This window comes from Aethalodelphis obliquidens, unplaced genomic scaffold (genome assembly GCF_003676395.1).
Source record: "Aethalodelphis obliquidens isolate GAN/ISIS:26980383/991018 unplaced genomic scaffold, ASM367639v1 scaffold7, whole genome shotgun sequence".
In the NCBI taxonomy this organism is placed as follows: Eukaryota; Metazoa; Chordata; class Mammalia; order Artiodactyla; family Delphinidae; genus Aethalodelphis; species Aethalodelphis obliquidens.
Window position 1 is genome coordinate 32,558,119 of NW_020837951.1, and position 27,010 is coordinate 32,585,128.

Genomic DNA, 27,010 nt, shown 5'->3' on the forward strand with positions numbered 1-27,010 from the left:
GACTATCCTCAGTAACTAACTTCCCAGAACCAAACAACAAAAGCATGTAACCTTTTTTTAAATAGCTCTTTACATTTTATAAAGCAATTAGAGGTTTAGGAGCATGTTGTCAAGAGTCAAGAAAATCTTTAAGAAGTTCTTGTTCCTAAAGGCTTCTAATATATTCTATTTTACTTAATAGGTCTAATTTATATTACAAACATCCATTTCTCATCAAATATGACAATGTTTAATAGTCTTCTTTGTGGAAAGGATTAAGTATATTTTGTAACACTCAAAGGAGAAGCAAATGTTACTCACCTTTATTGTCTGCTGCTATAAATCCCAAGATGTTTTCATGACGTAACATGACGGTCTGATAAATCTCTGCCTCACGGAACCATGAACGTTCTTCTCTAGAGGAGAATATTTTAACAGCAACTTCTTCTCCTCTCCATTTTCCTCGCCAAACTTCTCCAAAACGACCTTTGCCAATACTTTCTTGTAACACAATAGTTCTCGCAATTGTCCTCTGAACAAGCAATGGTAAACCTAAAGATAAAAATAAATAGTATTCGACACAAACAACCAATATCGGTACCTGTTTCTAACACCACAATAGGCGTTAAAAGAGTGACTCAGAAAGGTTTAACTCCTTAAAGGAACTTACAATCTCACTGAGGAAATATAGAGTAAATTTGCAAAAACAATAATTCATGATAAAAGGAAAATAATAAATACAATAAAAGAATCCAGAAACTCCTGCCTAGAGAGTCAAGGTAGGCTTTAAAAGATAAGCTGAATTTAGATTGTCCTTTACAGAAGGGATAGGACAAAGAAGAAGACAAGGAGGTAAGGTGTTTAGGTAGGAGGAATATGCAAGCAAAAGTAGAAGAAATGGATGATACATGTTTAGGGAACCAGCTTAGATAGATAAGCAGAAAAAGGATGTATGGGGGGCTTCCCTGGTGACGCAGTGGTTGAGAGTCCGCCTGCCAATGCAGGGTACATGGGTTCGTGCCCCGGTCCGGGAAGATCCCACATGCCGCGGAGCGGCTGGGCCCGTGAGCCATGGCTGCTGAGCCTACGCGTCCGGAGCCTGTGCTCCGCAACGGGAGAGGCCACAACAGTGAGAGGCCTGCATACTGCCAAAAAAAAAAAAAAAAAAAAGATGTATGTAGTAAAACAGTAGAAGAGAAGCTGCACCAGAATGTGAAGAGTACTGAATGCCCGGCTCAAGATGACCAATGAGAGCTGTGGGTGAAAGAGGAACTAGTAAACATTTCCATTCATTTCATGACTGGAAAGAAATAATTTAAAAATCTTATTTCAGAAAGATGAGTCTGGTAACAGTTTTACAAAAGGAGGAGGAGAAAAGTGTAAGGAGGAGGAGAAAAGTGTGTAAGGAGAAAAGGAGGAGAAAAGTGTGTAAGCATAAGAAATGAAGAAGTAAATTCTGGTCTAACTTTTAATAAATCAGTAAAAATTATCACAGAAACCATTTCAAGGCAAGCAATTTACCAATTTACGTGCCAGGAACTGGCTGCCTAGGCAACATTAATATCTTAAGGAAAGATGCCAAGTAACTTACCTTGGTGATGAAACATTGGCAATTTTCTCACTAACTGAACTTACCTTACTATAAAATACATAGTTTTAAATATTACCACACTTATTTCATTTACATAAAAGTATTTACTAACTACCTACAAAATTTAAGTAACACTATATTTGGGACTAGTCCAATTCCCCATGGACTAAGAACTGTCGAATTATACTGACACTGACAAAATATCAGTGTACATCGTGTTCTACAGTATTTTTAGTCTAATACACATAAATTGATGTCACTTATAATCTATCTTGAATTGCCTGCTAGATCAAATTAAACTAATGGAAGTAAATAAAATTATCTGGTCTCTTTGATTCTCTGGTGTGAAATACTAATAAATCCAAATGTTAAATCTTTAAGTTGTCTCTTTTCATCTTTAAGTTTCTCAAATAGATCCTTCCTTCCCCTTGCTCTATCCATCCTCCGTACTTCCTGCAAAGTAGTTAGCAGTCTAATTGTAAACAATTGTTTTTATAAGGAGACTACTGGTTAAAAATAAATCTGTGAAAAATCCTTATTTAAGTCAAGGAGCTCTTTTGTATTATGAATAACCAATTCCTAATTATGTTGTTTACAGTAGACACTAACTTACAAAATTTTCTTAAAGCCTTTGAACAGGGCCACACCATGTACTTAAAGATTTAAAGTATACTTAAGAGTTCATTTCAGGAGGCTGATCTGGAAGTTAGAAATGCAGGGAATAAAGAAGAAAGGGAATAGCAAATGGGAAGTCTGAAAATGCCTGACACATTCAGGACTCACGCAGGGTCAAGAAAGCCTAACAGGACAAAGAAAGTCTTTGTCTTCCCCTTCACAACTGGATTCTAGATGCAGAACTAGAATTAAAAATCAAATCTAGATTTATCATATTATCTGTATTTGGTTACCATAACCCACATGAAAATCTGAGCATTTTTTAAAAAGTAATAGTTTTTTTCTAAAGACAAAAATAAACAGGCCTAATTCAGATCTCTATATTCTCTGCTTTACTTCTGTAGCTTTTAGAACTGCTTGAGCGAAAACTTCAATGGGGAAACAGGGTCCAAGCACCTTTACATGCAGTGAACAACAAAAATAAGACCTGAAGGACATGCATGCATTAAAGAGATCGTAAGCATGAATGAGACATAATAAACATTGGCCTAAGAGATGCACACTCTCAAAAACTGGCACACAGGGGACTTCCCTGGTGGTGCAGTGGATGGGACTCCGCACTCCCAATGCAGGGGGCCCGGGTTCAATCCCTGGTTGGGGAGCTGTATCCCATGTGAGTGCCACAACTAGGGAGCCCATGTGCCGCAACTAAGGAGCCTGCCTGCCGCAACTAAGACCCTGCACAACCAAATAAATAAATCTGGCACATGTTTGCGTGTTCCCACATACCTTGCAATCTAATGACAGCTTAAATATGGGCACATGCACAACCTGTGATTCAAATAAATGCAACAGGGATACGATTAGCTTTAAGTTTAGAGCTAGGTTCCAGAACACATCTCTCCATTGTCTCCCTGCAATTCCTAAGTTAAAAGTACAGTCTTTGAAAGAGAGAGATAGGGCCTTTCCTCAATTATGGTCATAGTACTGAGTAATAAACATTTGAATTCATAACATAAAATGTTTTATCTTTTCCTCAATGAGTGAAAGAACTAAAAAGGATATTATACACAGACATTTGACTTACTCAGAGGCATGAGTCCCATTCATGAAATGGCATTCAGTCTTTATAATAAATAGAAGGAAAAGCAATGGAATTTTCTGCTGTCATTCAACAGAAGATAGCTTCTGTCTGGATAAATCTGAAAGCCATTAACACAGAATAAACTATGACAGGGAAGGAGGCCTTAAACTAGTTTTTTTGTAAAATGCAGCAAATTCATACTGTATATCAGATTTTTTCCAAATATCTTTTCAATAAGAATAACACCTGTCATTTGGATATAACTTTACAATCTACCAAGTGCTTAAGTGCTTTCACACAAACATCTCGTTTCATTTGAACCTCACAACAATCCAGTAATGTACACTGGGCAGGGTTCATTACTTTCATTTTAAAGACGAAATAACTCAGGCATGAGACATCAGCTAACTGCCCAAAGCCACAGAGCTGGCAAACAATGCAGACAAGTTTTTGCAGGGTGTAAAAGGAGGCATAAAAGGAGGGAGAGAAGCTTTCAACAATAGAGCTGGGTCCCTGACATATATAGAAATATAGATAAAATGGAAAAAGAACAATTCCATTCTTTACTACAATTCCATTCTTTACTTCACGTCTGTATCTTAAAAGGTAAATAAATATATTCTTATTCAGAAACAAACTGCCATCCAGACAGCAATTTGTTTTAATCCTTTAGGTAGGCTTGCTCTCCTTGAGGCCTGATACATACCACTGTGCCAAGTGGCAGGAGCTGCTTTGATTTCCCTGGGTGTAAGTGTGGCAACAAGAGAGCAGGTCCAAGGGATTAATTCCAAATGATCTAAAGCCACCCTAATTTTCTGTGACTTTGGCCCTTGCTTATCATATTTTGTTGGTCCAGGTTAGCTTCTAGAATGAGCCAGATATTCTTTGGGAACCCTTTGAACTAACTCAGAATCAAAGGGGAACCCTAAAATAATCTCTCTCCACTCCTCCACCACTCCTGCCCAAAGACTGTCACATCTTTAGTACTAAGGCTGCTCCATCTCAATCCAGCCAGTCACTGCCTCCCTCCTCACAACAGTCACAGGGATCCCTAAAGGCTGCCTTAAGAGACCCGGGCTCCACCGTAAGCCTGTATGTATCCTAGCAGTCATGGGCAGAACTCACTTACTGAATATGTACGGCCAAATTCTACAGAAGAAAACTTTATGCCATGAAGTCAGTTTCTTCATATTTAAATGAATAAACATACATATATATACATGAATATACCTTCATTCCCTTAAAGACATTTGTCATTATGTGAACTTTCTGTATCATCAGGTGAGATTTTGTGCTTCAGAGTCATATTCCTCCCCCAATCACAATTTCTGCTTTAAAGTTCCTTCAGGGACTTCCCCGGTGGCGCAGTGGTTAAGACTCTGCCTGCCAATGCAGGGGACAAGGGTTCGAGCCCTGGTCCGGGAAGATCCCACATGCCATGGAGCAACTAAGCCCGTGCTCCACAACTACTGAGCCCGCGTGCCACAACTACTGAAGCCCACGCACCTAGAGCCCGTGCTCCGCAACAAGAGAAGCCACCACAATGAAGAGTAGCCCCCGCTCGCCACAGCTAGAGAAAGGCTGCGCGCAGCAACAAAGACCCAACGCAGCCAAAAATTAAAATTAATTAATTTAAAAAACCAATAAAGTTCCTTTAATCACTTGATTATAAAATTCATTATACATATATTTTTAAATCTTTTTATCCATGAATCTAGCCCTTATTTGAAGTTAATTTATACTTTTTAAAGGACAGTACATCTCATTTAAAAGTCCTAACAAACCACTTTAAGTATTATTATCAACAGTATCTGTCCCATATTTCTGATGAGGAAACAGAAGCCCAAGGAGAAAACATGGTTTAACCAAGATCAGACAGCCAATCAATGACAAAGCTTGCACTGGAATCTAGATCTCTTAATTCCTGGCTAGGCATTAAGTGTCAAATTACAATACTGTAGAGGACAGGAATCTTCTCTTAGTATCCTTCCAAAGCACATGTAAGAAAAAGTGAAAATTAAATTCCCTTTTGATTTAAATATGAAGCACTGACTGCTATGCCAAAATTTGCTTCAGGTAATTAGATAATCTATTTCTGATCCCACAAAAAGCAAAGAGAACTGAGAAAAGCAAATATCAGAAGGGCCATGGATCCATAAAGCTATATTAAATAACAAGGTGGTCAGACTTTTTTCTAAAGTGAGAAAATGACTAAAAATTCATTAGTTTAATAAAAAACTAGCCCTGAGCCAGAGACAGCAATTTAATGTTGAAAAAGCAAATAACCTTCACAATTCCAAACACACTCTCTGTCATGCCTGCTTTCAATACAAAAATAAAGCTGCTAAACAGTCCTGAAGAGAATGGGTAAACTGCAGATTATTTGAACATCTGTGAACTTCGGCCTCAGCTACAGAGGAATAACTGTCCTTATTCTCACAGAGTCATGAGAAGGTGAGAATGTTTTGAAAGTTACACAAATGTGAAGGTGACTTACTTTTACTGCTCAAATAAGTCAGTCAATTTTATTTGTCCTTACTAAACTAGCCATAGTCAGATACAGACCTAGCTTAAAGACCTTTATTAGGTTCAAAGCTGGAGTAGTATTCACACTATCCCAAGTTTTAACATACTAAGCCAACTGGCTTAGCCAACTAATAAATAAAACAGTTAATTTTAAAAAGACATCTTAGGAAAAAGAAAAAAACAAATACATTACCTGATCCAGAACCCGATGTTGTCATATCATAAATTAAATCTTTTAACGTAGTACCCTCTGAAATAAAGGGGCGATCTAATGAAGGATCTTCTTCATTTGGCACTCGATGGTGAATGACAGTGCGGTTATGGCAGATATAGACCATCAACATGAGTGAGATGCAGACGAAGCATACTGGTCCAGCAATGACAGCTGCCAGTTCGACAGGACCAAGGCCAGATGATGGCTTTCCTGGAAAAGGGCCTCAAGTGAAATAAACATCAACAACAATAACACTGTAGGCGGCATCCACAATTTCCTAAATCCTCCACATTTCCTGCAGTTGGCCACTACTACCATTAGTCAGAGCCTCATCACAGCAGCTCATAAAGCTCAAACCCGTAACAAGTGAAGCACTTAATCTTCTCCCATTGGCTCTCCTTTTATGATCGCTATGAACATCCGCTTAGTCTTCCTGAAGTCTTGAGCCATCCCCTAAATAACAAGGCCAGCTACCACAAACACTGTAGGACCACCACCTACCCCCCTTAGCCCTGTCAGATCGCTAATAGAAGAACCAATAATCTGGAACAACTCCCATTAAATATTTCTTCTTAAGTCATTGTCTTCTTTTTCTTTTTTATTAAAAAGTAGTTTGGCTTATCTTCTTATTCCAAGGCTAGTATATGCTCATAGCAGGAAAAAAAATTAAAAAATATAAATACAGATGAGCAAAATTTTAAAAAAAAATTAACTACAGCCTCACCATCCCCCCAAACTCACCTGTGTATATATCTCCACCAATTTTTTTCATGCAAAAATATATCCTCTTTTTTTAATAGTTTGCATGTGTATACTTTCTAGTTTATTTTAATCACTTAGACTTTTAATTAAAGATCTTTTTTTATAATCTCTTTTAACAATTAACAATTTGCATTGTTTCAGAAACACATTAATTACAGCTATTTTGGCATTCATTCTGACACATGCTGGTTCATGGCTCACCACCCTTTCTTTCACATCACATCTTTATCATTCTTGAGATCTTTATATGGATTGATTTCATATGATAAAGAATCCTAATTCTAGTAATTCCTTTCAGAAAGAGTATATGGGTCCTTATACACTGAATACTTAATTATCTAAAGATGCTTGTTGCCTTTATATATGAAAAATCTTGGCTCATCTAAAGAATTTTGGGTAACAAGCAATGTTATGATATTCCATTGCCTTCTGGTATTTAAAAAAAGGAAAAAATCTGAACTTTTTTTTTCCTTTTATAGGTAACCAGTGTTCACTTGTACTGAATGTGTGCACAATTTTTCTTTATTCTTGAAAACTGATAGTTTTTTCATTATATATATTTGGTTAAGTATTTTTTCATTAATTTTACATAGTATTTCTTCTCTCTTCTGTCCTTTTGCCTTTTTCTGGTTTTATGCTAAGCATATTGGATCACCTAGATCTGTCCTTTATGTCTCTTAATTTGCTCACCAACTATCTTTTTCTCTGAATTGTAACACAATTTCTCAAGTTTGTCTTGCTTTAAGCTTGTCTCACACTTGACAATAAAGTTACAACATCCAGTCTGCTGTTCACTTTCAATACTGCATTTTTAAAAATAATTCATCAATTGAGCTTTTCATCTGAAAGCGATCTTAACAACTGTGAAATGTTCTCATTTCATTGTGAACAACTGAAAACAGACCTTGGACTGTCTGCAAGTTCTTCCCTAACATGTTGTAAGTGTATTTCATAGGATGACATCTACTCTCATTTATCCAGTTCAGTTCACTTCTTTTGAACCATGCAATCTTTCCATTTGATAAATTTTTTTGCTGTCTGATTATCAGGGACCTGGGAATGAGGTACTTGTGTGTTTTAGCATTAAAAATAAAGTGAGCTCTTCATAAGGTTTTATGAGTCTCCATTCTGATATTTCAAGCTATTTCAAATAATGGAAATGGGAAATTCTGGAATTATCATTCTCCTTGTCATATTAGAATTGCAGATGCCTATATAAAAGAAAAATTACAGTCTGACAGAGCTTTGCCACAGGGACCTTCTCTATCATGCTGAAGATTTGGTTTTACTTTGCTGTTATCACTCGAACTAGGTGGAGGACTGCCTTCCTTCTACAACTGGCAGGATTGGCCCTTTTCCTCTGAGCTACAGCAGTGCTTCCTACTTTAATTAGCATGATGCCTAGACCAACTCTGAGTGGAAAGTGAGCACTGAAAGCAGGTGCTTCCTAAAGGAGAATTGAGAGTTTGCCCCTGTAGCCTAGCCTCACACCCAGCCCCTCAGCTTAAGGTATTGGTGGGATTCTGCAAGAGGGTCTTTCACCTACTTCTTTTCCTATAGTTAGTCAGTTCTTCACTAGTCTGTTATAATCTGCACTATAAACTGCAGAGTTCCTCACAACTATAGGCAAGTGGGTGGCATTTCTTCCATTAATTCTCTTAGCATTAATATAGGTTTTCCTCATTTTTGTATTCCTTTGATTATTATAGTAGGTATTTTGGATTTGGGGAAAGTGTCAGAAGAGTTAAACAGATGAGCTTAGACTGGCATCTTAAATCAGAACCTTAAAATTAATCTAATCCTAAGCATTTATGAAGCTTTCAAATTCCTGGCTCTTCCAGGACATTTTAAAATGTAAACTATGGTGAAGGACCAAAAACCTAGAAATCGTATATAATAATTTATACATAAAGATCATAAGGCAAGGTGATATTACAAAATGAAGGCACCTGGACTGTTTAGTGCTGTTCTCAATTCCCTCCCATTACTGACTGCTTTAAAAGACTGGAGCATTATACAAGGAAAAAATTTCACTCTGAGGACATATTGCTATGGTGGGCTTTATCAGTATTCTCTAAAGAGGCTACCCTTTTAGGCACAACAGACCTCAGAGAAAGTATCTTGGAACCACCTTCTCAACACACACGCAGGAGTCAGGATCTTGGCTACCCTTATAACTCTACTACTTTGGACAAGTTACTTCTTGCCTCTATACTGAATAAACTGGGATAGACAATTTCTAAGATCCCTTCCAGCTCTAAAATCATAGAGTCTAAGAGCTTTTCTTGTAGTATCAAGAAAAAACTTATACAACAACTTACCAACAGTTGGGAGTTCTATTTTATTGCAGTGGTCCTGATTGCAGCAATATGTTGTAGTAACAGACCCAGTTTTTGAAGATGGTGCACATACAAATGGCCTGTCTCTTGGAATTAGGTCGGTTTCAGCTATACACATGCTATTATGTATAACTTTGTCTGTGGTCTCTGTGACAGAGACAAAGCAGAGCCCATCTGTGACACAAGTAAAATTGTCTTTTGTACAAAGGTGGCAGAAACACTGTAATGCTGGGGGGAAAAGAAAAGATCCTGTCAGAAAAAATTCTCAAGGTTAACAATTTTAAATTATCCCATATTCTCTGTACTAATACATTCCTGATTCTATTATAATTATACAATTTCTTTGCTCTGTTCAAAAAACCAAACTCTTTGTTAACCTGAGAAGTTCCAAATTCTGTTAAGAAGCACACATATGTAGGAGCCAAACATGTTGAAATTTGGACCCAGGCTTTTTCCTAAAACTTTTGGCTTCCAAGTATAGAAAAACTGTTACGTGCAATTTCATCAACGTAAGGCAAGCATTTGCCCTCCCATTTGAAACAAAGTACACTGAAATTTATAAAGGTTATACTTATTCTTATTGGTCCAAAACTAGGCATTCATATATTCCCCCGACTGGGGAGCAATGTGAAAATACTACCACCTCCTCACTGTAGGTTGGAAATGTCAGGGTAAGTTTATGGTAATGGAGTAATGGAAATAGATTTGTATTGAGCCAGACATTCCTTTCTCCTTTGCAAATCCCCAAAAAGACATGTATCTTCTAACTAGGATTAGGGTACTTTCTCATAAGCAAGGTAACAATACATATGTGCTCCAATCACACAGGCAACTGGCTACAGAAATGACTGGAGAAACACTAGCTCCATGCCCACTTTTATCTATTTGATATTTATACTCAACTTAAGGGAAGTCTTCTAATTATCACCAACACCTTCCCATACACACACACAACCTTTCACTAAGCTCCAACAAGATTAAGTGTTCCCCAAAGCATACACTGCTTACCAGAACTGTTATTTTTTCCTCTCCCTCATGATCCACATCTAAAACTAGGCCTGGTACACAGCAACATTCAAAAAGTGCTGAATGAGTGACAGATCACTAGGATCTCATGAAACAACAAAGCACACATATGTCCTTGAGTCCAATCAAACTTTACATGTTGGTAAGGGAAAGGGAAGAGTCCAGGTTTGCAGAATGGCCATCTGTGATGAGAGGCCTACTGTAACTAGAAAAAGAGTGGCTAGGCGGGCAGGCCAGAAGCTAGCTAGCTAACTCTGAACAGCTAACTTGGTGTGCAGGAAAGGGTTCACTCAGCAGGCCCAAGTTGCTCAAACCTTACACATCCCCAAGAAAGGCCTGTCTTCAGGACTGGCCCTTGGCCAGTTCCTGGGAGATGAGCTCTGACACCTTGAAATATTTTCCCTGATAAGAATGCTGCAAACCCTTTGTGACTGAGCCCCAGTAAAAACCCTGGACACCAAGGCTCTGGTGAGCTTCCCTGGTTGGCAACACTTCACATGTGCTGTCATACATCATTGCTAAGCTATGGAGTGCACCTGTGCTACTGCACTGGGAGAGGACATCTGGAAGCTTGTACTGGGTTTCTCCTGGACTTTGCCCCATGAGGTGTCCCTTTTCCTTTAGATGATTTTAATATGTATCTTTCCACTGTAATAAATAAAAACCATGAGTATAACAGCTTTTCTGGGTCCTGTGAGTTCTTCTAGCAAATCATCAAGCTAGAGGATGGTCCTGAGGACCCCTAACTCACTTGCTAAACCCAAACTCAAGGAACACCAGCATTACCTCAAGCAGCTGCTTCCTGGTTGCTAGCTTAATTAGCATGCTTGTCTATTATCTTTACAGACCAGCAAAGTTTTACCTCAATCATTATAAAAATTATTTTCTTTCTCCATAGATAATTCAGTTCTTTAAACTAAATCCTCCCAAGCATGAAGAGAATTCAAGAAAATTATAAGAAAAAGATACAGTTATAATCTAACATTTAAAAGACTGTTAAAAGAGACAGTAGCTTATTCATGGTGAGGTTTGGCAGTGATTGTAGGTTCCCTGGGTATAATTTCCTAAGGAGGGATTCTGAACCAGGAATCCACGGACTGGCTTCAGGGATACAAGGATCCCATGAAACTGTAGGCCAAATGTTGTACGTATTTACCTTTTCAAGGAGAAGGTTTATAGCTTTCAACAGAACCACAAAGTGGTCTATCACCCACAAAAAATTAAAACCACCACAGGAGATTGTCATTATTCTCTCCTGAATCCTCTTTACTCATGATTAGTCATTCAACCAATGTTTTCTAAGCATTAGCTTTAACAGCTGCTCTACCAAAAGCTTAGTATACAAAAATTTATAACTCATGGTCATAGCCCTTGAGTAGCTCCAACAACCAGTGAAGGAGAACATTACAATACACTATGGTAATCGCTATATATAAAAATACTACCATGAATACCTCTCCCTTTTCTATGATCTTCATGGCTCCCTTAGAGTATATGAAATAAGAGCTAAACAGTGGGTCTAACAATGAAAACTTCTACTTTGGGGTTCCAACTTATTGCTCACATTACAAATGCTATCCTGGGCCATACAAATCTCATTATTATGATAATCATGTCTTTCATGACCTTGGTCTTTACACATACTATCTCTCTGCCTACTTGAAACCACCCTCTCATCTTTTAAGACCATATTCAAACAAGATCTTTTCCATGATGTGATCTAAACCTCTCCCCTACCCATAAGACAACTGGGTGACTCCTTTCAATTTTTTCCCATAGCCCTCTTTGCATACCTTTAGGTTAGCACAAATCAATCTATTTACACTTTGCCGTTAAAGTGTCTCTCATTACATTAAGAAGGGCCAAGATTTAAAACTTGTTTTATTTTCCCATCTTTGAATCCTGTACTCCTAGGCAGTGATCAGCAAATTATTTGCAAGGGAGACCTTCAAGATGGCAGAGGAGTGAGACGTGGAGATCGCCTTCCTCCCCACAAATACATCAGAAATACATCTACATGTGGAACAACTCCTAGAGAACACCTACTGAATGCTGGCAGAAGACCTCAGACTTCCCAAAAGGCAAGAAACTCCCCACGTACCTGGGCAGGGCAAAAGAAAAAAGAAAAAACAGAGACAAAAGAATAGGGACAGGACCTGCACCTCTGGGAGGGAGCTGTGAAGGAGAAAAAGTTTCCATACACTAGGAAACCCCTTCACTGGCTAAGACAGGGTATGGTGGGAGGGAAGCTGTGGAGCCATGGAGGAGAGCACAGCAACAGGGATGCAGAGGGCAAAGCGGAGAGATTCCCACACAGAGGATCGATGCCAACCAGCACTCACCAGCCTGAGAGGCTTGTCTGCTCACACGCCGGGATGGGCGGGGGCTGGGAGCTGAGGCTCAGGCTTTGGAGGTCAGATCCCAGGGAGAGGACTGGGGTTGGCTGCGTGAACACAGCCTGAAGGGAGCTAGTGCGCCACAGCTAGCCGGGAGGGAGTCCGGGAAAAAGTCTGGAACTGCCTAAGAAGCAAGAGACCATTGTTTCAGGGTGCGAGCTGCGGTTATCAGCATGGACACCAGAGACAGACATGAAATGCTAAGGCTGCTGCTGCAGCCACCAAGAAACCTGTGTGCAAGCACAGGTCACTAACCACACCTCCCCTCCCAAGACCCTGTGCATCCTGCCACTGCCAGGGTCCTGTGATCCAGGGACAACTTCCTTGGGAGAATACACAGCGCACTTCAGGCTGTTGCAACGTAACACTGGCCTCTGCCGCCGCAGGCTCAACCCGCATTCTGTACCCCTCTCTCCCCCTGGCCTGAGCCAGAGCCCCCTAATCAGCAGCTCCTTTAACCCCGTCCTGTCTGAGCGAAGAACAAACGCCCTCAGGTGACCTACATGCAGAGGCAGGGCCAAATCCAAAGCTGAACCCCAAGAGCTGTGCGAACAAATAAAAGAAAGGGAAATCTCTCCCAGCAGCCTCAGGAGCAGCGTATTAAATCTCCACAATCAACTTGATGTACCCTGCATCTGTGGAATACCTGAATAGACAATGAGTTATCCCAAAATTGAGGTAGTGGACTTTGGAAGCAATGATATATATATTTTTTTCCTTTTTCTCTTTTTCTGAGTGTGTGTGTGTATGCTTCTTTGTGTGATTTTGTCTGTATAGCTTTGCTTTTACCATTTGTCCTACGGTTCTGTCTGTTTTTGCTTTTTTCTTTTGTTTTGTTTTAAGTATAGTTTTTAGTGCTTGTTATCATTGGTGGATTTGTTTTTCAATTTGGCTGCTCTCTTCTTCTTTTTAAATTACTCTTTAATTTTTTTTATTTTTAATAATTATTTTTTACTTTAATAACTTTATTTTATTTTATTGTTTTCTTTCTTTTTTTCTCCCTTTTCGTCTGAGCTGCGTGGCTGACAGGGTCTTCATGCTCCGGCTGGGTGTCAGGCCTGTGCCTCTGAGGTGGGAAAGCCGAGTTCAGTACATTGGTCCACCAGAGACCTCCCAGCTCCATGTAATATCAAATGGCAAAAGCTCTCCCAGAGGTCTCCATCTCAATGCTAAGACCCAGCTCCACTCAACGACCAGCAAGCTACAGTGCTGGACACTCTACGCCAAACAACTAGCAAGAAAGGAACACAACCTCACCGATTAGCAGAGAGGCTGCCTAAAATCATAATAAGGCCACAGACACCCCAAAACACACCACCAGATGTGGACCTGCCCACCAGAAAGACAAGATCCAGCCTCATTCACCAGAACACGGGCACTGGTCCCCTCCACCAGGAAGCCTAAACAACCCACTGAACCAACCATACCTGCTGGGGGCAGACACCAAAAACAACGGGAACTATGAACCTGCAGCCTGCGATAAGGAGACCCCAAACACAGTAAGTTAAGCAAAATGAGAAGACAGAGAAACACACAGCAGATGAAGGAGCAAGGTAAAAACCCACCAGATGTAACAAATGAAGAGGAAATAGGCAGTCTACCTGAAGAGGAATTCAGAATAATGATAGTAAAGGTCCAGAATCTTGGAAATAGAATGGAGAAAATACAAGAAAAGTTTAACAAGGACCTAGAAGAACTAAAGAGCAAACAAACAGTGACGAACAACACACTAAATGAAATTAAAAATCTTTAGAAAGGATCAATAGCAGAATAACTGAGGTAGAAGAATGGATAAGTGACCTGGAAGATAAAATAGTGGAAATAACTACTGCAGAGCAGAATAAAGAAAAAACAATGAAAAGAATTGAGGATGGTCTCAGAGACCTCTGGGACAACATTAAACTCACCAACATTTGAATTAGGGGTCCCAGAAGATGAAGAGAAAAAAAAAAAGGGACTGAGAAAATATTTGAAGAGATTATAGTTGAAAACTTCCCTAATATGGGAAAGGAAATAGTTAATCAAGGCCAGGAGCACAGAGAGTCTCATACAGGATAAATCCAAGGAGGAACATGCCAAGACACATATTAATCAAACTATCAAAAATTAAATACAAAGAAAACATATTAAAAGCAGCAAGGGAAAAACAACAAATAACACACAAGGCAACCCCCATAAGGTTAACAGCTCTTCTTTCAGCAGAAACTCTACAAGCCAGAAGGGACTGGCAGGACATATTTAAAGTGATGAAGGAGAAAAACCTGCAACCAAGATTACTCTATCCAGCAAGGATCTCATTCAGATTTGATGGAGAAATTAAAACCTTTACAGACAAGCCAAAGCTGAGAGAGTTCAGAACCACCAAACCAGCTTTACAACAAATGCTAAAGGAACTTCTCTAGGCAAGAAACACAAGAGAAGGAAAAGACCTACAATAAGAAACCCAGGCTTCCCTGGTGGCGCAGTGGTTGAGAGTCTGCCTGCCGATGGAGGGGACATGGGTTCGTGCCCTAGTCCGGGAAGATCCCACATGCTGTGGAGCGGCTGGGCCCATGAGCCATGGCCACTAAGCCTGCGTGTCTGGAGCCTGTGCTCTGCAACGAGAGAGGCCACAACAGTGAGAGGTCCATGTACCACAAAAAAAAAAAAAGAAAGAAAGAAGCCCAAAAAAATTAAGAAAATGGGAATAGCAACAAACCTATGGATAACTACCTTAAATGTAAATGGATTAAATTCTCCCACCAAAAGACACAGACTGGCTGAATGGATACAAAACAAGACCCGTATATATGCTGTCTACAAGAGACCCACATCAGACCTAGAGACACATACAGACTGAAAGTGAGGGGATGGAAAAAGATATTGCATGCAAATGGAAACCAAAAGAAAGATGGAGTAGCAATTCTCATATCAGACAAAATAGACTTTAAAATAAAGACTATTAGAAGAGACAAAGAAGCACACTACATAATGATCAAGGGATCGATCCAAGAAGAAGATATAACAATTGTAAATATTTATGCACCCAACATAGGAGCACCTCAATACATAAGGCAAATACTAACAGCCATAAAAGGGGAAATCGACAGTAACACATTCATAGAAAGGGACTTTAACACCCCACTTTCACCAATGGACAGATCATCCAAAATGAAAATAAATAAGGAAACACAAGCTTTAAATGATACATTAAACAAGATGGACTTAATTGATATTTATACACATTCCATCCAAAAACAACAGAATACACATTTTTCTCAAGTTCTCATGGAACATTCTCCAGGATAGAACGTATCTTGGGTCACAAATCAAGTCTTGGTAAGTTTAAGAAAATTGAAATTGTATCAAGTAACTTTTCCGACCGCAACGCTATGAGACTAGATATCAATTACAGGAAAAGATCTGTAAAAAATACAAACACGTGGAGGCTAAACAATACACTATTTAATAACGAAGTGATCACTGAAGAAATCAAAGAGGAAATCAGAAAATACCTAGAAATAAATGACAATGGAGACACGACAACCCAAAACCTATGGGATGCAGCAAAAGCAGTTCTAGGAGGGAAGTTTATAGCAATACAATCTTACCTTAAGAAACAGGAAACATCTCGAATAAACAACCTAACCTTGCACCTAAAGCAATTAGAGAAAGAAGAACAAAAAAACCCCAAAGTTAGCAGAAGGAAAGAAACCATAAAGATCAGATCAGAAATAAATGAAAAAGAAATGAAGGAAACGATAGCAAAGATCAATAAAAGCTGGTTCTTTGAGAAGATAAACAAAATTGATAAACCATTAACCAGACTCATCAAGAAAAGAAGGGAGAAGACTCAAATCAATAGAATTAGAAATGAAAAAAGAGAAGTAACAACTGACACTGAAGAAATACACAAGATCATGAGAGATTACTACAAGCAACTCTATGCCAATAAAATGGACAACCTGGTAGAAATGGACAAATTCTTAGAAATGCACAACCTGCCAAGACTGAATCAGGAAGAAATAGAAAATATGAACAGACCAATCTCAAGCACTGAAATTGAAACTGCGATTAAAAATCTTCCAAAAAACAAAAGCCCAGGACCAGATGGCTTCACAGGCAAATTCTATCAAACATTTAGAGAAGAGCAAACACCTATCTTTCTCAAACTCTTCCAAAATATAGCAGAGGAACACTCTCAAACTCAATCTATGAGGCCATAATCACCCTGATACCAAAACCAGACAAGGATGTCACAAAGAAAGAAAACTACAGGCCAATATCACTGATGAACATAGATGCAAAAATCCTCAACAAAATACTAGCAAACGGAATCCAACAGCACATTAAAAGGATCATACACCATGATCAAGTGGGGTTTATCCCAGGAACGCAAGGATTCTTCAATATACGCAAATGAATCAACGTGATACACCATATTAACAAATTGAAGGAGAAAAACCATATGATCACCTCAATAGATGCAGAGAAAGCTTTCGACAAAATTCAACACCCATTTATGATAAAAACCCTGCAGAAGGTAGGCATAGAGGGAACTTTCCTCAACACAAAAAGGCCATATAAGACAAACCCACAGCCAACATCGTCCTCAATGGGGAAAAACTGAAAGCATTTCCATTAAGATCAGAAGCAAGACAAGGTTGCCCACTCTCACCACTCTTATTCAACATAGTTTTGGAAGTTTTAGCCACAGCAATCAGAGAAGAAAAGGAAAAAAAAGGAATCCAAATCGGAAAAGAAGAAGTAAAGCTGTCACTGTTTGCAGATGACATGATACTATACATAGAGAATCCTAAAGATGCTACCAGAAAAGTACTAGAGCTAATCAAGGAATTTGGTAAAGTAGCAGGACACAAAATTAATGCACAGCAATCTCTGGCATTCCTATACACTAATGATGAAAAATCTGAAAGTGAAATCAAGAAAGCACTCCCATTTAACACTGCAACAAAAAGAATAAAATATCTAGGAATAAACCTACCTAAGGAGACAAAAGACCTGTATGCAGAAAATGATAAGACACTGATGAAAGAAATTAAAGATGATAACAAACAGAGAGATATACCATGTTCTTGCATTGGAAGAATCAACATTGTGAAAATGACTCTACTACCCAAAGCAATCTACAGATTCAATACAATCCCTGTCAAACTACCACTGGCATTTTTCACAGAACTAGAACAAAAAATTTCACAATTTGTATGGAAACACAAAAGACCCCAAATAGCCAAAGTAATCTTGAGAACGAAAAACAGAGCTGGAGGAATCAGGCTCCCTGACTTCAGACTATACTACAAAGCTACAGTAATCAAGACAGTATGGTACTAGCACAAAAACAGAAATATAGATCAATGGAACAGGATAGAAAGCCCAGAGATAAACCCACGCACATATGGTCACCTTATCTTTGATAAAGGAGGCAGGAATGTACAGTGGAGAAAGGACAGCCTCTTCAATAAGTGGTGCTGGGAAAGTTGGACAGGTACATGTAAAAGTATGAGATTAGAACACTCCCCAACACCATACACAAAAATAAACTCAAAATGGATTAAAGATCTAAATATAAGGCCAGAAACTATCAAACTCTTAGAGGAAAACATAGGCAGAACACTCTACAACATAAATCACAGCAAGATCCTTTATGACCCACCTCCTAGAGAAATGGAAATAAAAACAAAAATGAACAAATGGGACCTAATGAAACTTAAAAACTTTTGCACAGCAAAGGAAACCATAAACAGGACCAAAAGACAACCCTCAGAATGGGAGAAAATATTTGCAAATGAAGCAACTGACAAAGCATTAATCTCCAAAATTTACAAGCAGCTCTTGCAGCTCAATAACGAAAAAACAAACAACCCAATCCAAAAATGTACAGAAGAACTAAATAGATATTTCTCCAAAGAAGATATACAGACTGCCAACAAACACATGAAAGAATGCTCAACATCATTAATTATTAGAGAAATGCAAATCAAAACTACAATGAGATATCATCTCACAGTGGTGAATGGCCATCATCAAAAAATCTAGAAACAGTAAATGCTGGAGAGGGTGTGGAGAAAAGGGAACCCTCTTGCACTGCTGGTGGGAATGTGAATTTTTACAGCCACTGTGGAGAACAGTATGGAGGTTCCTTAAAAAACTACAAATAGAACTACCATATGACCCAACAATCCCACTACTGGGCATATACCCTGAGAAAACCATAATTCAAAAAGAGTCATGTACAAAAATGTTCATTGCAGCTCTATTTACAATAGCCAGGAGATGGAAACAACTTAAGTGTCCATCATTGGATGAATGGATAAAAAAGATGTGGCACATATACACAATGGAATATTACTCAGGCATAAAAAGAAACAAAATTGAGTTATTTGTAGTGAGATGGATGGACCTAGAGTCTGTTGTACAGAGTGAAGTAAGTCAGAAAGAGAAAGACAAATACCATATGCTAATACATATATATGGAATCTAAGAAAAAAAACTGTCATGAAGAACCTAGGGGTAAGATGGGAATAAAGTCACAGACTTACTAGAGAATGGACTTAAGGATATGGGGTCGGGGAAGGGTAAGCTGTGAGAAAGTGAGAGTGGCATGGACATATATACACTACGAGACGTAAAACAGATAGCTTGTGGGAAGCAGACGCATAGCACAGAGAGATCAGCTCGGTGCTTTGTGACCACCTGGATGGGTGGGATAGGGAGAATGGGAGAGAGGGAGACGCAAGAGGGAGGAGCTATATGAACATATGTATATGTATAACTGATTCACTTTGTTATAAAGCAGAAACTAACACACGATTGTAAAGCGATTATACTCCAGTAAAGATGTAAAAAATACATATATCTTTTCACAATTGAAAAAAAAAAGCAGCAAGGGAAAAACAAAAACATACATGGGAATCCCCATAAGGTTAACAGCTGATCTTTCAGCAGAAACTATGCAAGCCAGAAGGGAGTGGCAGGACATATTTAAAGTGATGAAAGGGAAAAACCTACAAACAAGATTACTCTACCAGCAAGGATCTCATTCGGATTTGACAGAGAAATTAAAACCTTTGCAGACAAGCAAAAGCTAACAGAATTCAGCACCACCAAACCAGCTATACAACAAATGCTAAAGAAACTTCTGTAGGCAGGAAACACAGGAGAAGGAAAAGACCTACTATAACATACCCAAAACAATTAAGAAAATGGTAATAGCAACATACCTATCGATAACTACCTTAAATGTAAATGGATTAAATGCTCCAAGCAAAAGACACAGACTGGCTGAATGGATACAAAAAGAAGACATGTATGTATGCTGTCTACAAGAGACCACTTCAGACCTAGGGACACATACAGACTGAAAGTGAGGGGAGGGAAAGATATTGCATGCAAATGGAAATCAAAAGAAAGCTGCAGTAGCAATTCTCGTATCAGACAAAATAGACTTTAAAACAAAAACTATTACAAGAGACAAAGAAATACACTACATAAAGATCAAGGGATCAATCCAAGAAGAAGATATAACAAGTGTAAATATTTATGCACCCAACATAGGAGCACCTCATATGTAAGGCGAATGCTAACAGCCATAAAAAGGGAGATCGACAGTAACACAGTAATAATAGGGGACTTTATCACCCCACTTTCAACAATAGACAGATCATCCAAAATGAAAATAAATAAGGAAACACAAGCTTTAAATGATACATTAAACAAGATGGACTTAATTGATATTTATACGACATTCCATCCAAAAATAACAGAATACACTTTCTTCTCAAGTGCTCATGGAATATTCTCCAGGATAGATCATATCCTGGGTCACAAATCAAGCCTTGGTAAATTTAGGAAAACTGAAATCATATCAGGTATCTTTTCCGACCACAACCCTATGAGACTAGGTATCAATTACAGGAAGAAATCTGTAAAAAATACAAACACATGGAGGCTACACAATACAGTACTAAATAACCAAGAGATCACTGACGAAATCAAAGAGGAAATCAAAAAATACCTAGAAACAAATGACAATGAGAACACAATGACCCAAAACTTATGGGATGCAGCAAAAGTAGTTCTATGAGGGAAGTTTAGAGCAATACATCCCCACCTCAAGAAACAAGGAACATCTCAAATAAACAACCTAACCTTACATCTAAAGCAATGAGAGAAAAAAGAACAAAAAACACCCCAAAGTTAGCAGAAGGAAAGAAATCATAAAGATCCGATCAGAAATAAATGAAAAAGAAATGAAAGAAACGATAACAAAGATCAATAAAACTAAAAGCTGGTTCTTTGAGAAGATAAACAAAATTGATAAACCATTAGCCAGATCATCAAGAAAAAAAGAGGGAAGACTCAAATCAATAGAATTAGAAAGATTAGAGAGATTACTACAAGCAACTGTAGGCCAAAAAAATGGACAACCTGGAAGAAATGGACAAATTCTTAGAAAAGCACAACCTTCCGAGACTGAACCAGGAAGAAATAGAAAATATAAACAGACCAATCACAAGCAATGAAATTGAGACTGTGATTAAAAATCTTCAACAAACAAAAGCCCAGGACCAGATGGCTTCACAGGCGAATTCTATCAAACATTTAGGGAAGAGCTAACACCTATCCTTCTCAAACTCTTCCAAAATACAGCAGCAGGAGGAACACTCCCAAACTCATTCTACCAGGCCACCATCACCCTGATACAAAAATGAGACAAAGATGTCACAAAGAAAGAAAACTACAGGCCAATATCACTGATGAAAATAGATGGAAAAATCCTCAACAAAATACTAGCAAACAGAATCCAAAAGCACATTAAAAGGATCATACACCATGATCAAGTGGGGTTTATCCCAGGAATGCAGGGATTCTTCAATATATGCAAATCCATCAATGTGATACACCACATTAAGAAACTGAAGGATAAAAACCATATGATCGTCTCAGTAGATGCAGAAAACGCTTTTGACAAAATTCAACAGCGATTTATGATAAAAACACTCTAGAAAGTAGGCATAGAGGGAACTTGCCTCAACACAATAAAGGCCATATATGACAAACCCACAGTCAACATCGTTCTCAACAGTGAAACCATTTCCACTAAGATCAGGCACAAGACACGGTTGTCCACCCTCAACACTATTATTCAACATAGTTTTGGAAGTTTTAGCCACAGCAATAAGAGAATAAAAAGAAATAAAAGAAATCCAGAACAGAAAAACAGAAATAAAGCTGTCACTGTTTACACTGTTTACTAATCCTAAAGGGGCTACCAAAAAACTACTAGAGCTAATCAATGAATTTGGTAAAGTAGCAGGATACAAAATTAATGCACAGAAATCTCTTGCATTCCTATACTCTAATGATGAAAATTCTAAAAGAGAAATTAAGGAAATACTCCCATTTACCATTGCAACAAAAAGAATAAAATACCTAGGAATAAACCTATCTAAAGAGACAAAAGACCTGTATGCAGAAAACTATGAGACACTGATGAAAGAAATTAAAGATGATAACAAACAGATAGAGAGATATACCATGTTCTTGCATTGGAAGAATCAACATTGTGAAAATGACTCTACTACCCAAAGCAATCTACAGATTCAATGCAATCCCCATCAAACTACCAATGGCATTTTTCACAGAACTAGAACAAAAAATTCCACAATTTGTATGGAAACACAAAAGACCCCGAATAGCCAAAGCAATCCAGAGAAGGAAAAACGGAGCTGGAGGAATCAGGCTCCTGGACTTCAGACTATACTACAAAGCTACAGTAACCTAGACAGTATGGTCCTGGCACAAAAACAGAAATATAGACCAATGGAACAGGATGGAAAACCCAGAGGTAAACCCACACACATATGGTCACCTTATTTTTGATAAAGGAGGCAAGAATATACAATGGAGATAAGACAGCCTCTTCAATATGTGGTGCCGGGAAAACTGGACAGCTATATGTAAAAGAATGAAATTAGAACACTACCTAACACCACACACAAAAATAAACTCAAAATGGATTAAAGACCTAAATGTAAGGCCAGACACTATCAAACTCTTAGAGGAAAACACAGGAAGAACACTCTATGACATAAATCACAGCAAGATCCTTTTTGACCCACCTCCTAGAGAAATTGAATAGAAACAAAAATAAACAAATGGGACCTAATGAAACTTAAAAGCTTTTGCACAGCTAAGGAACCATAAACAAGACAAAAAGACAACCCTCAGAATGGAAGAAAATATTTGCAAATGAAGCAACTGACAAAGGATTAATCTCCAAAATTTACAAGCAGCTCATGCAACTCAGTATCAAAAAAACAAACTACCCAATCCAAAAATGGGCAGAAGACATAAATAGACATTTCTCCAAAGAAGATATACAGATAGCCAACAAACACATGAAAGGATGCTCAACATCACTAATCATCAGAGAAATGCAAATCAAAACTACAATGAGGTATCACCTCACACCAGTCAGAATGGCCATTATCAAAAAATCTACAAACAGTGAATGCTGGAGAGGGTGTGGACAAAAGGGAACCCTTTTGCACTGTTGGTGGGAATGTAAATTGATACAGCCACCATGGAGAACAGTATGGAGGTTCCTTAGAAAACTGAAAATAAAACTACCATACAACCCAGCAATCCCACTACTGGGCATATACCCTGAGAAAACCATAATTCAAAAGGAGTCATGTACCACAATGTTCATTGCAGCTCTATTTGCAATAGTCAGGGCATGGAAGTAACATAAGTGTCCATCAACAGATGAATGGATAAAGACGATGTGGCACATATATACAATGGAGTATTACTCAGCCATAAAAAGAAACGAAATGGAGTTATTTGTAGTGAGGTGGATGGACCTAGAGACTGTCATACAGAGTGAAGTAAGTCAGAAAGAGAAAAACAAATACCGTATGCTAACACATATATATGGAATCTAAAAAGAAAAAAAAATGGATATGAAGAACCTAGGGGCAGGACAGGAATAAAGACGCAGACGTAGAGAATGGACTTGAGGACACAGGGAGTGGGAAGGGTAAGCTGGGACAAAGTGAGAGTGGCATGGACATATATACACTACCAAATGTAAAACAGCTAGCTAATGGGAAGCAGCCGCATAGCACAGGGAGATCAGCTTGGTGCTTTGTGACCACCTAGAGGGGTGGGATAGGGAGGGTGGGAGGGAGACCCAAGAGCGAGGGGATATGGGGATATATGTATATGTATAACTGATTCACTTTGTTATACAGCAGAAACTAACACACCATTGTAAATCAATTTTACTCCAATAAAGATGTTAAAAAAATAAAGTAAGGGGCTTCCCTGGTGGCGCAGTGGTTGAGAGTCCACCTGCTGATGCAGGGGACACGGGTTCATGCCCCGGTCCGGGAAGGTCCCACATGCCGCAGAGCGGCTGGGCCCGTGAGCCATGGCCACTGGGCCTGCGCGTCCGGAGCCTGTGCTCTGCAACGGGAGAGGCCACAGCAGTGAGAGGCCCTGCGTACCGCAAAAACAAAACAAAACAAAAACAAACAAACAAAAATAAATAAATAAAGTAAAAAGATAAAATAAAAAACATTTCTTTAAAAGAAATAAAAATATTTGCCAGGGACTTCCCTGGTGGTCCAGTGGTTAAGACTGGGTGCCTGCACTGCAGTGGGGATGCAAGTTCCATCCCTGGTCAGGGAACTAAGATCCCACATGTTGTGCAGCACGGCCAAAAAAAAAAAAAAGAAAAAAATTTTTTGTTTTTGCCAAAGCAGTGTTTCCCAAACAGGAGGTCACAAATATGTTGGGAGAAGAAGGGGAGTCTAAAATTGTGTACAAAGAAATTGTTTTTTTAATTTATTTATTTTATTTATTTAATTTTGGCTGCGTTGGGTCTTCATTGCTGTCAGTTCTCTCTAGTTGTGGTGAGCAGGGGCTACTCTTCATTGCGGTGTGTGGGCTTCTCATTGCAGTGGCTTCTCTTGTTCTGGAGCACGGGCTCTAGAGCGCAGGCTAAGTAGTTGCAGGGCGCGGGCTCAGTAGTTGTGGCACACGGGCTTAGTTGCTCTGCGGCATGTGGGATCTTCCCGGACCAGGGCTTGAACCCATGTCCCTTGCATTGGCAGGCGGATTCTTAACCACTGTGCCACCAGGGAAGCCCCAAAAATTTTTTTTAATATTTTTATTTAAAAGATAATCTAAGATGAATGATAAACATTCTGGATCATGAGTAACTGCTATCTAAACAAGTACTGTCAGTTGGCTTTCACTGCTGCTTCTTCAGCTAGGTTAAGATCTCCTTCAAATGTCCTCATGGCACATTCTACGAGCAAGCGTTTCATAGTAATTGTAATTGAAAGAGTGAAAAGTACAGGGAACTTGAATCATCAAAGCATATGGTGATATAGGCATGGTATATTCATGGTATTTTCAAAAGCCAATACCAAATACACGCTACAAGTATTACATGGGTCCCACCTCTGTAGTACAATCTGCAAAAGTTCATTAGCAGTAAATGTGGTTGTAAGTATGCAATGACATTTTTCCATTCTCACTTCCAGCATTAATTGTGTTAGAGAGCCATTTAACAAAGATTTCAATAATGTCATAATGTTAACCTCATCAGCAAGTGAACGTAACAGTTGACATCTCATTAAAATTGGTATTTGAGGAATGTGTGCGGGCAAGTGTTTGGTTAGGTATGAGGTCTGATAAACCTGAACTTACAAAGCCTTGCAGAAATTAATACCACCTTGCACAACATTACATCTGAGAATCAGCACTTGCTGCTTTCAGTATCACTGAAGTTAAAATATAGAAACAGATTTAAAATGAAATCAAACCCAAAGCTATTTTTTTCTACTGTGAAACCTAAATATCATCCGTCACACTGAATAACTGTATTAATTTGAATTTTTTGGCTTTGTATAATTGTCTTTATATTTAATTTGCAGACTTGGTTTATAGTTGCCGATGAGCCAAAAACAAAGATTTTATATCTACTTTCATGTCTATACAACTACTATGAAAAATACATTTGTATTTTTCTTTTAAAAGGGGTCATTACATTATGGCAAGTTTGAGAAAGTCAGTGCTAAAAAAGGGCTTCTCTTAACAAGAGTCTTTCAATAAGAAGAACAGGTCTCTAGATAAATAAAAACATCATATAACACAGTGCTTAACCAGGTACGGGTTTATTTCTTGAGGGAATTTAAAAATTCTATTGCAGTACTCTAAATCAGTCTTAATTAAATATAAAGTTGCTGTTAAATGTGTATGATATAGTAATGTAGTTTAGGGAAAAAATAAAACAGAAATTTAAAAATTCCTATGAATTCATGAGCTTTAATTCCCATTATTTAAAAATCCAAAATTATTTCATTAATAGATCTGATCCCTAGCTACCTCCCTTTTATTAAACTAGGTTATTGTTTTGTTTTGTTTTTTTAATTTTTAAATCCATGTACAGGGCAAAATTTCTATCTAAAAAAAAAAGTATACAAGATGTCTTATTCCCACCCCAGAGCCCAAGTTTCCCCTCCTCCACAGCACCCTTTTAACACCAGCCCATCAACTGGGCTCTTTCATTTCATTCTGCAGTTTTTCATTGAGCATCTCTATATGCCAGGTGCTATGTAGGCTGTGGGGTGTAAGGTATCTGGAGTTAAGGAGTTCACTAGGGTGAATGAGTAAGGCGTTAAACAGATCATTCAAATCCAGAGTCCTGAGCAGGCTGATCAAAGTGCTTCAAATATGCTGAGGTATAAGAAAGATCAAGAAAAGCTTTGCAGGATATTCAAGTCAGAACTGGAGAATATGTAAATTTGCCAGATAGATGAAGGTAGGGAAGTTGTTTTGACAGGGTTTTCTTCCTCAGCGGCAAGATTTCATCCTCGTGACTAGTATCTCAAGTGTTAATAAGATCATCAAATTTAAATAACTATTCAATATGCTAACCACAATGGTTTTTCATCAGCAAAATGAATATAATACCTTCCTGACCTATTTCATCATCTCATTGAGATTATCAAATGAGATACATTAACATATTCTGAAACTAATATAAATTATGTGAACATACAGAATTATCACATACAATACATAGCATTGTTCCAAACATGATTTTTATCTGTAGGCCACCAAAGAAACACCTATTCCCAAATGTAGTGCCTAAATTCCACTGTGGAATCCTGGACTGACAGAACCACACAAAACCTTGAAAGTTATCTAGTTCTAATGCAGTTCTACCATTTTATTAATGAAGAAACCAAAACTTAGGAGTACAAAATGACTTATAACAATATTCTACCCAGCCTAAGGTGGATGTGAGTAAATTATCATCATGAACCTGAATAAGTATATGTGGTTCTTTTCTATACTGGTATCCATATGTGAAGTAACTCAAAACTTTTCAATAGTACAGCTTCCTTTGACTTTTCTGCTTGATTGCAAAGGTAAGAACTAAACTCCCTGTTTAGTGCC

At 38.3% G+C, this 27,010-nt stretch overlaps 1 protein-coding gene across 3 annotated transcripts in view; it reads right to left on the minus strand.

Annotated features, from left to right (window-relative positions):
• TGFBR1 (transforming growth factor beta receptor 1) overlaps window positions 1-27,010 on the minus strand; it is a 74,231-nt gene that overhangs the window by 23,979 nt on the left and 23,242 nt on the right. For 2 of the 3 annotated variants that reach the window (XM_027105383.1, XM_027105381.1), the window contains exons 2-4: window positions 9,093-9,338; window positions 5,989-6,231; window positions 301-531 (exon numbers count right to left, since the gene is read on the minus strand). In XM_027105383.1, coding sequence (XP_026961184.1) covers window positions 301-531; window positions 5,989-6,231; window positions 9,093-9,338 — 720 coding nt within the window. The remainder of the gene's footprint in view (window positions 1-300; window positions 532-5,988; window positions 6,232-9,092; window positions 9,339-27,010) is intronic. The other variant, XM_027105382.1, reaches the window with a different exon arrangement.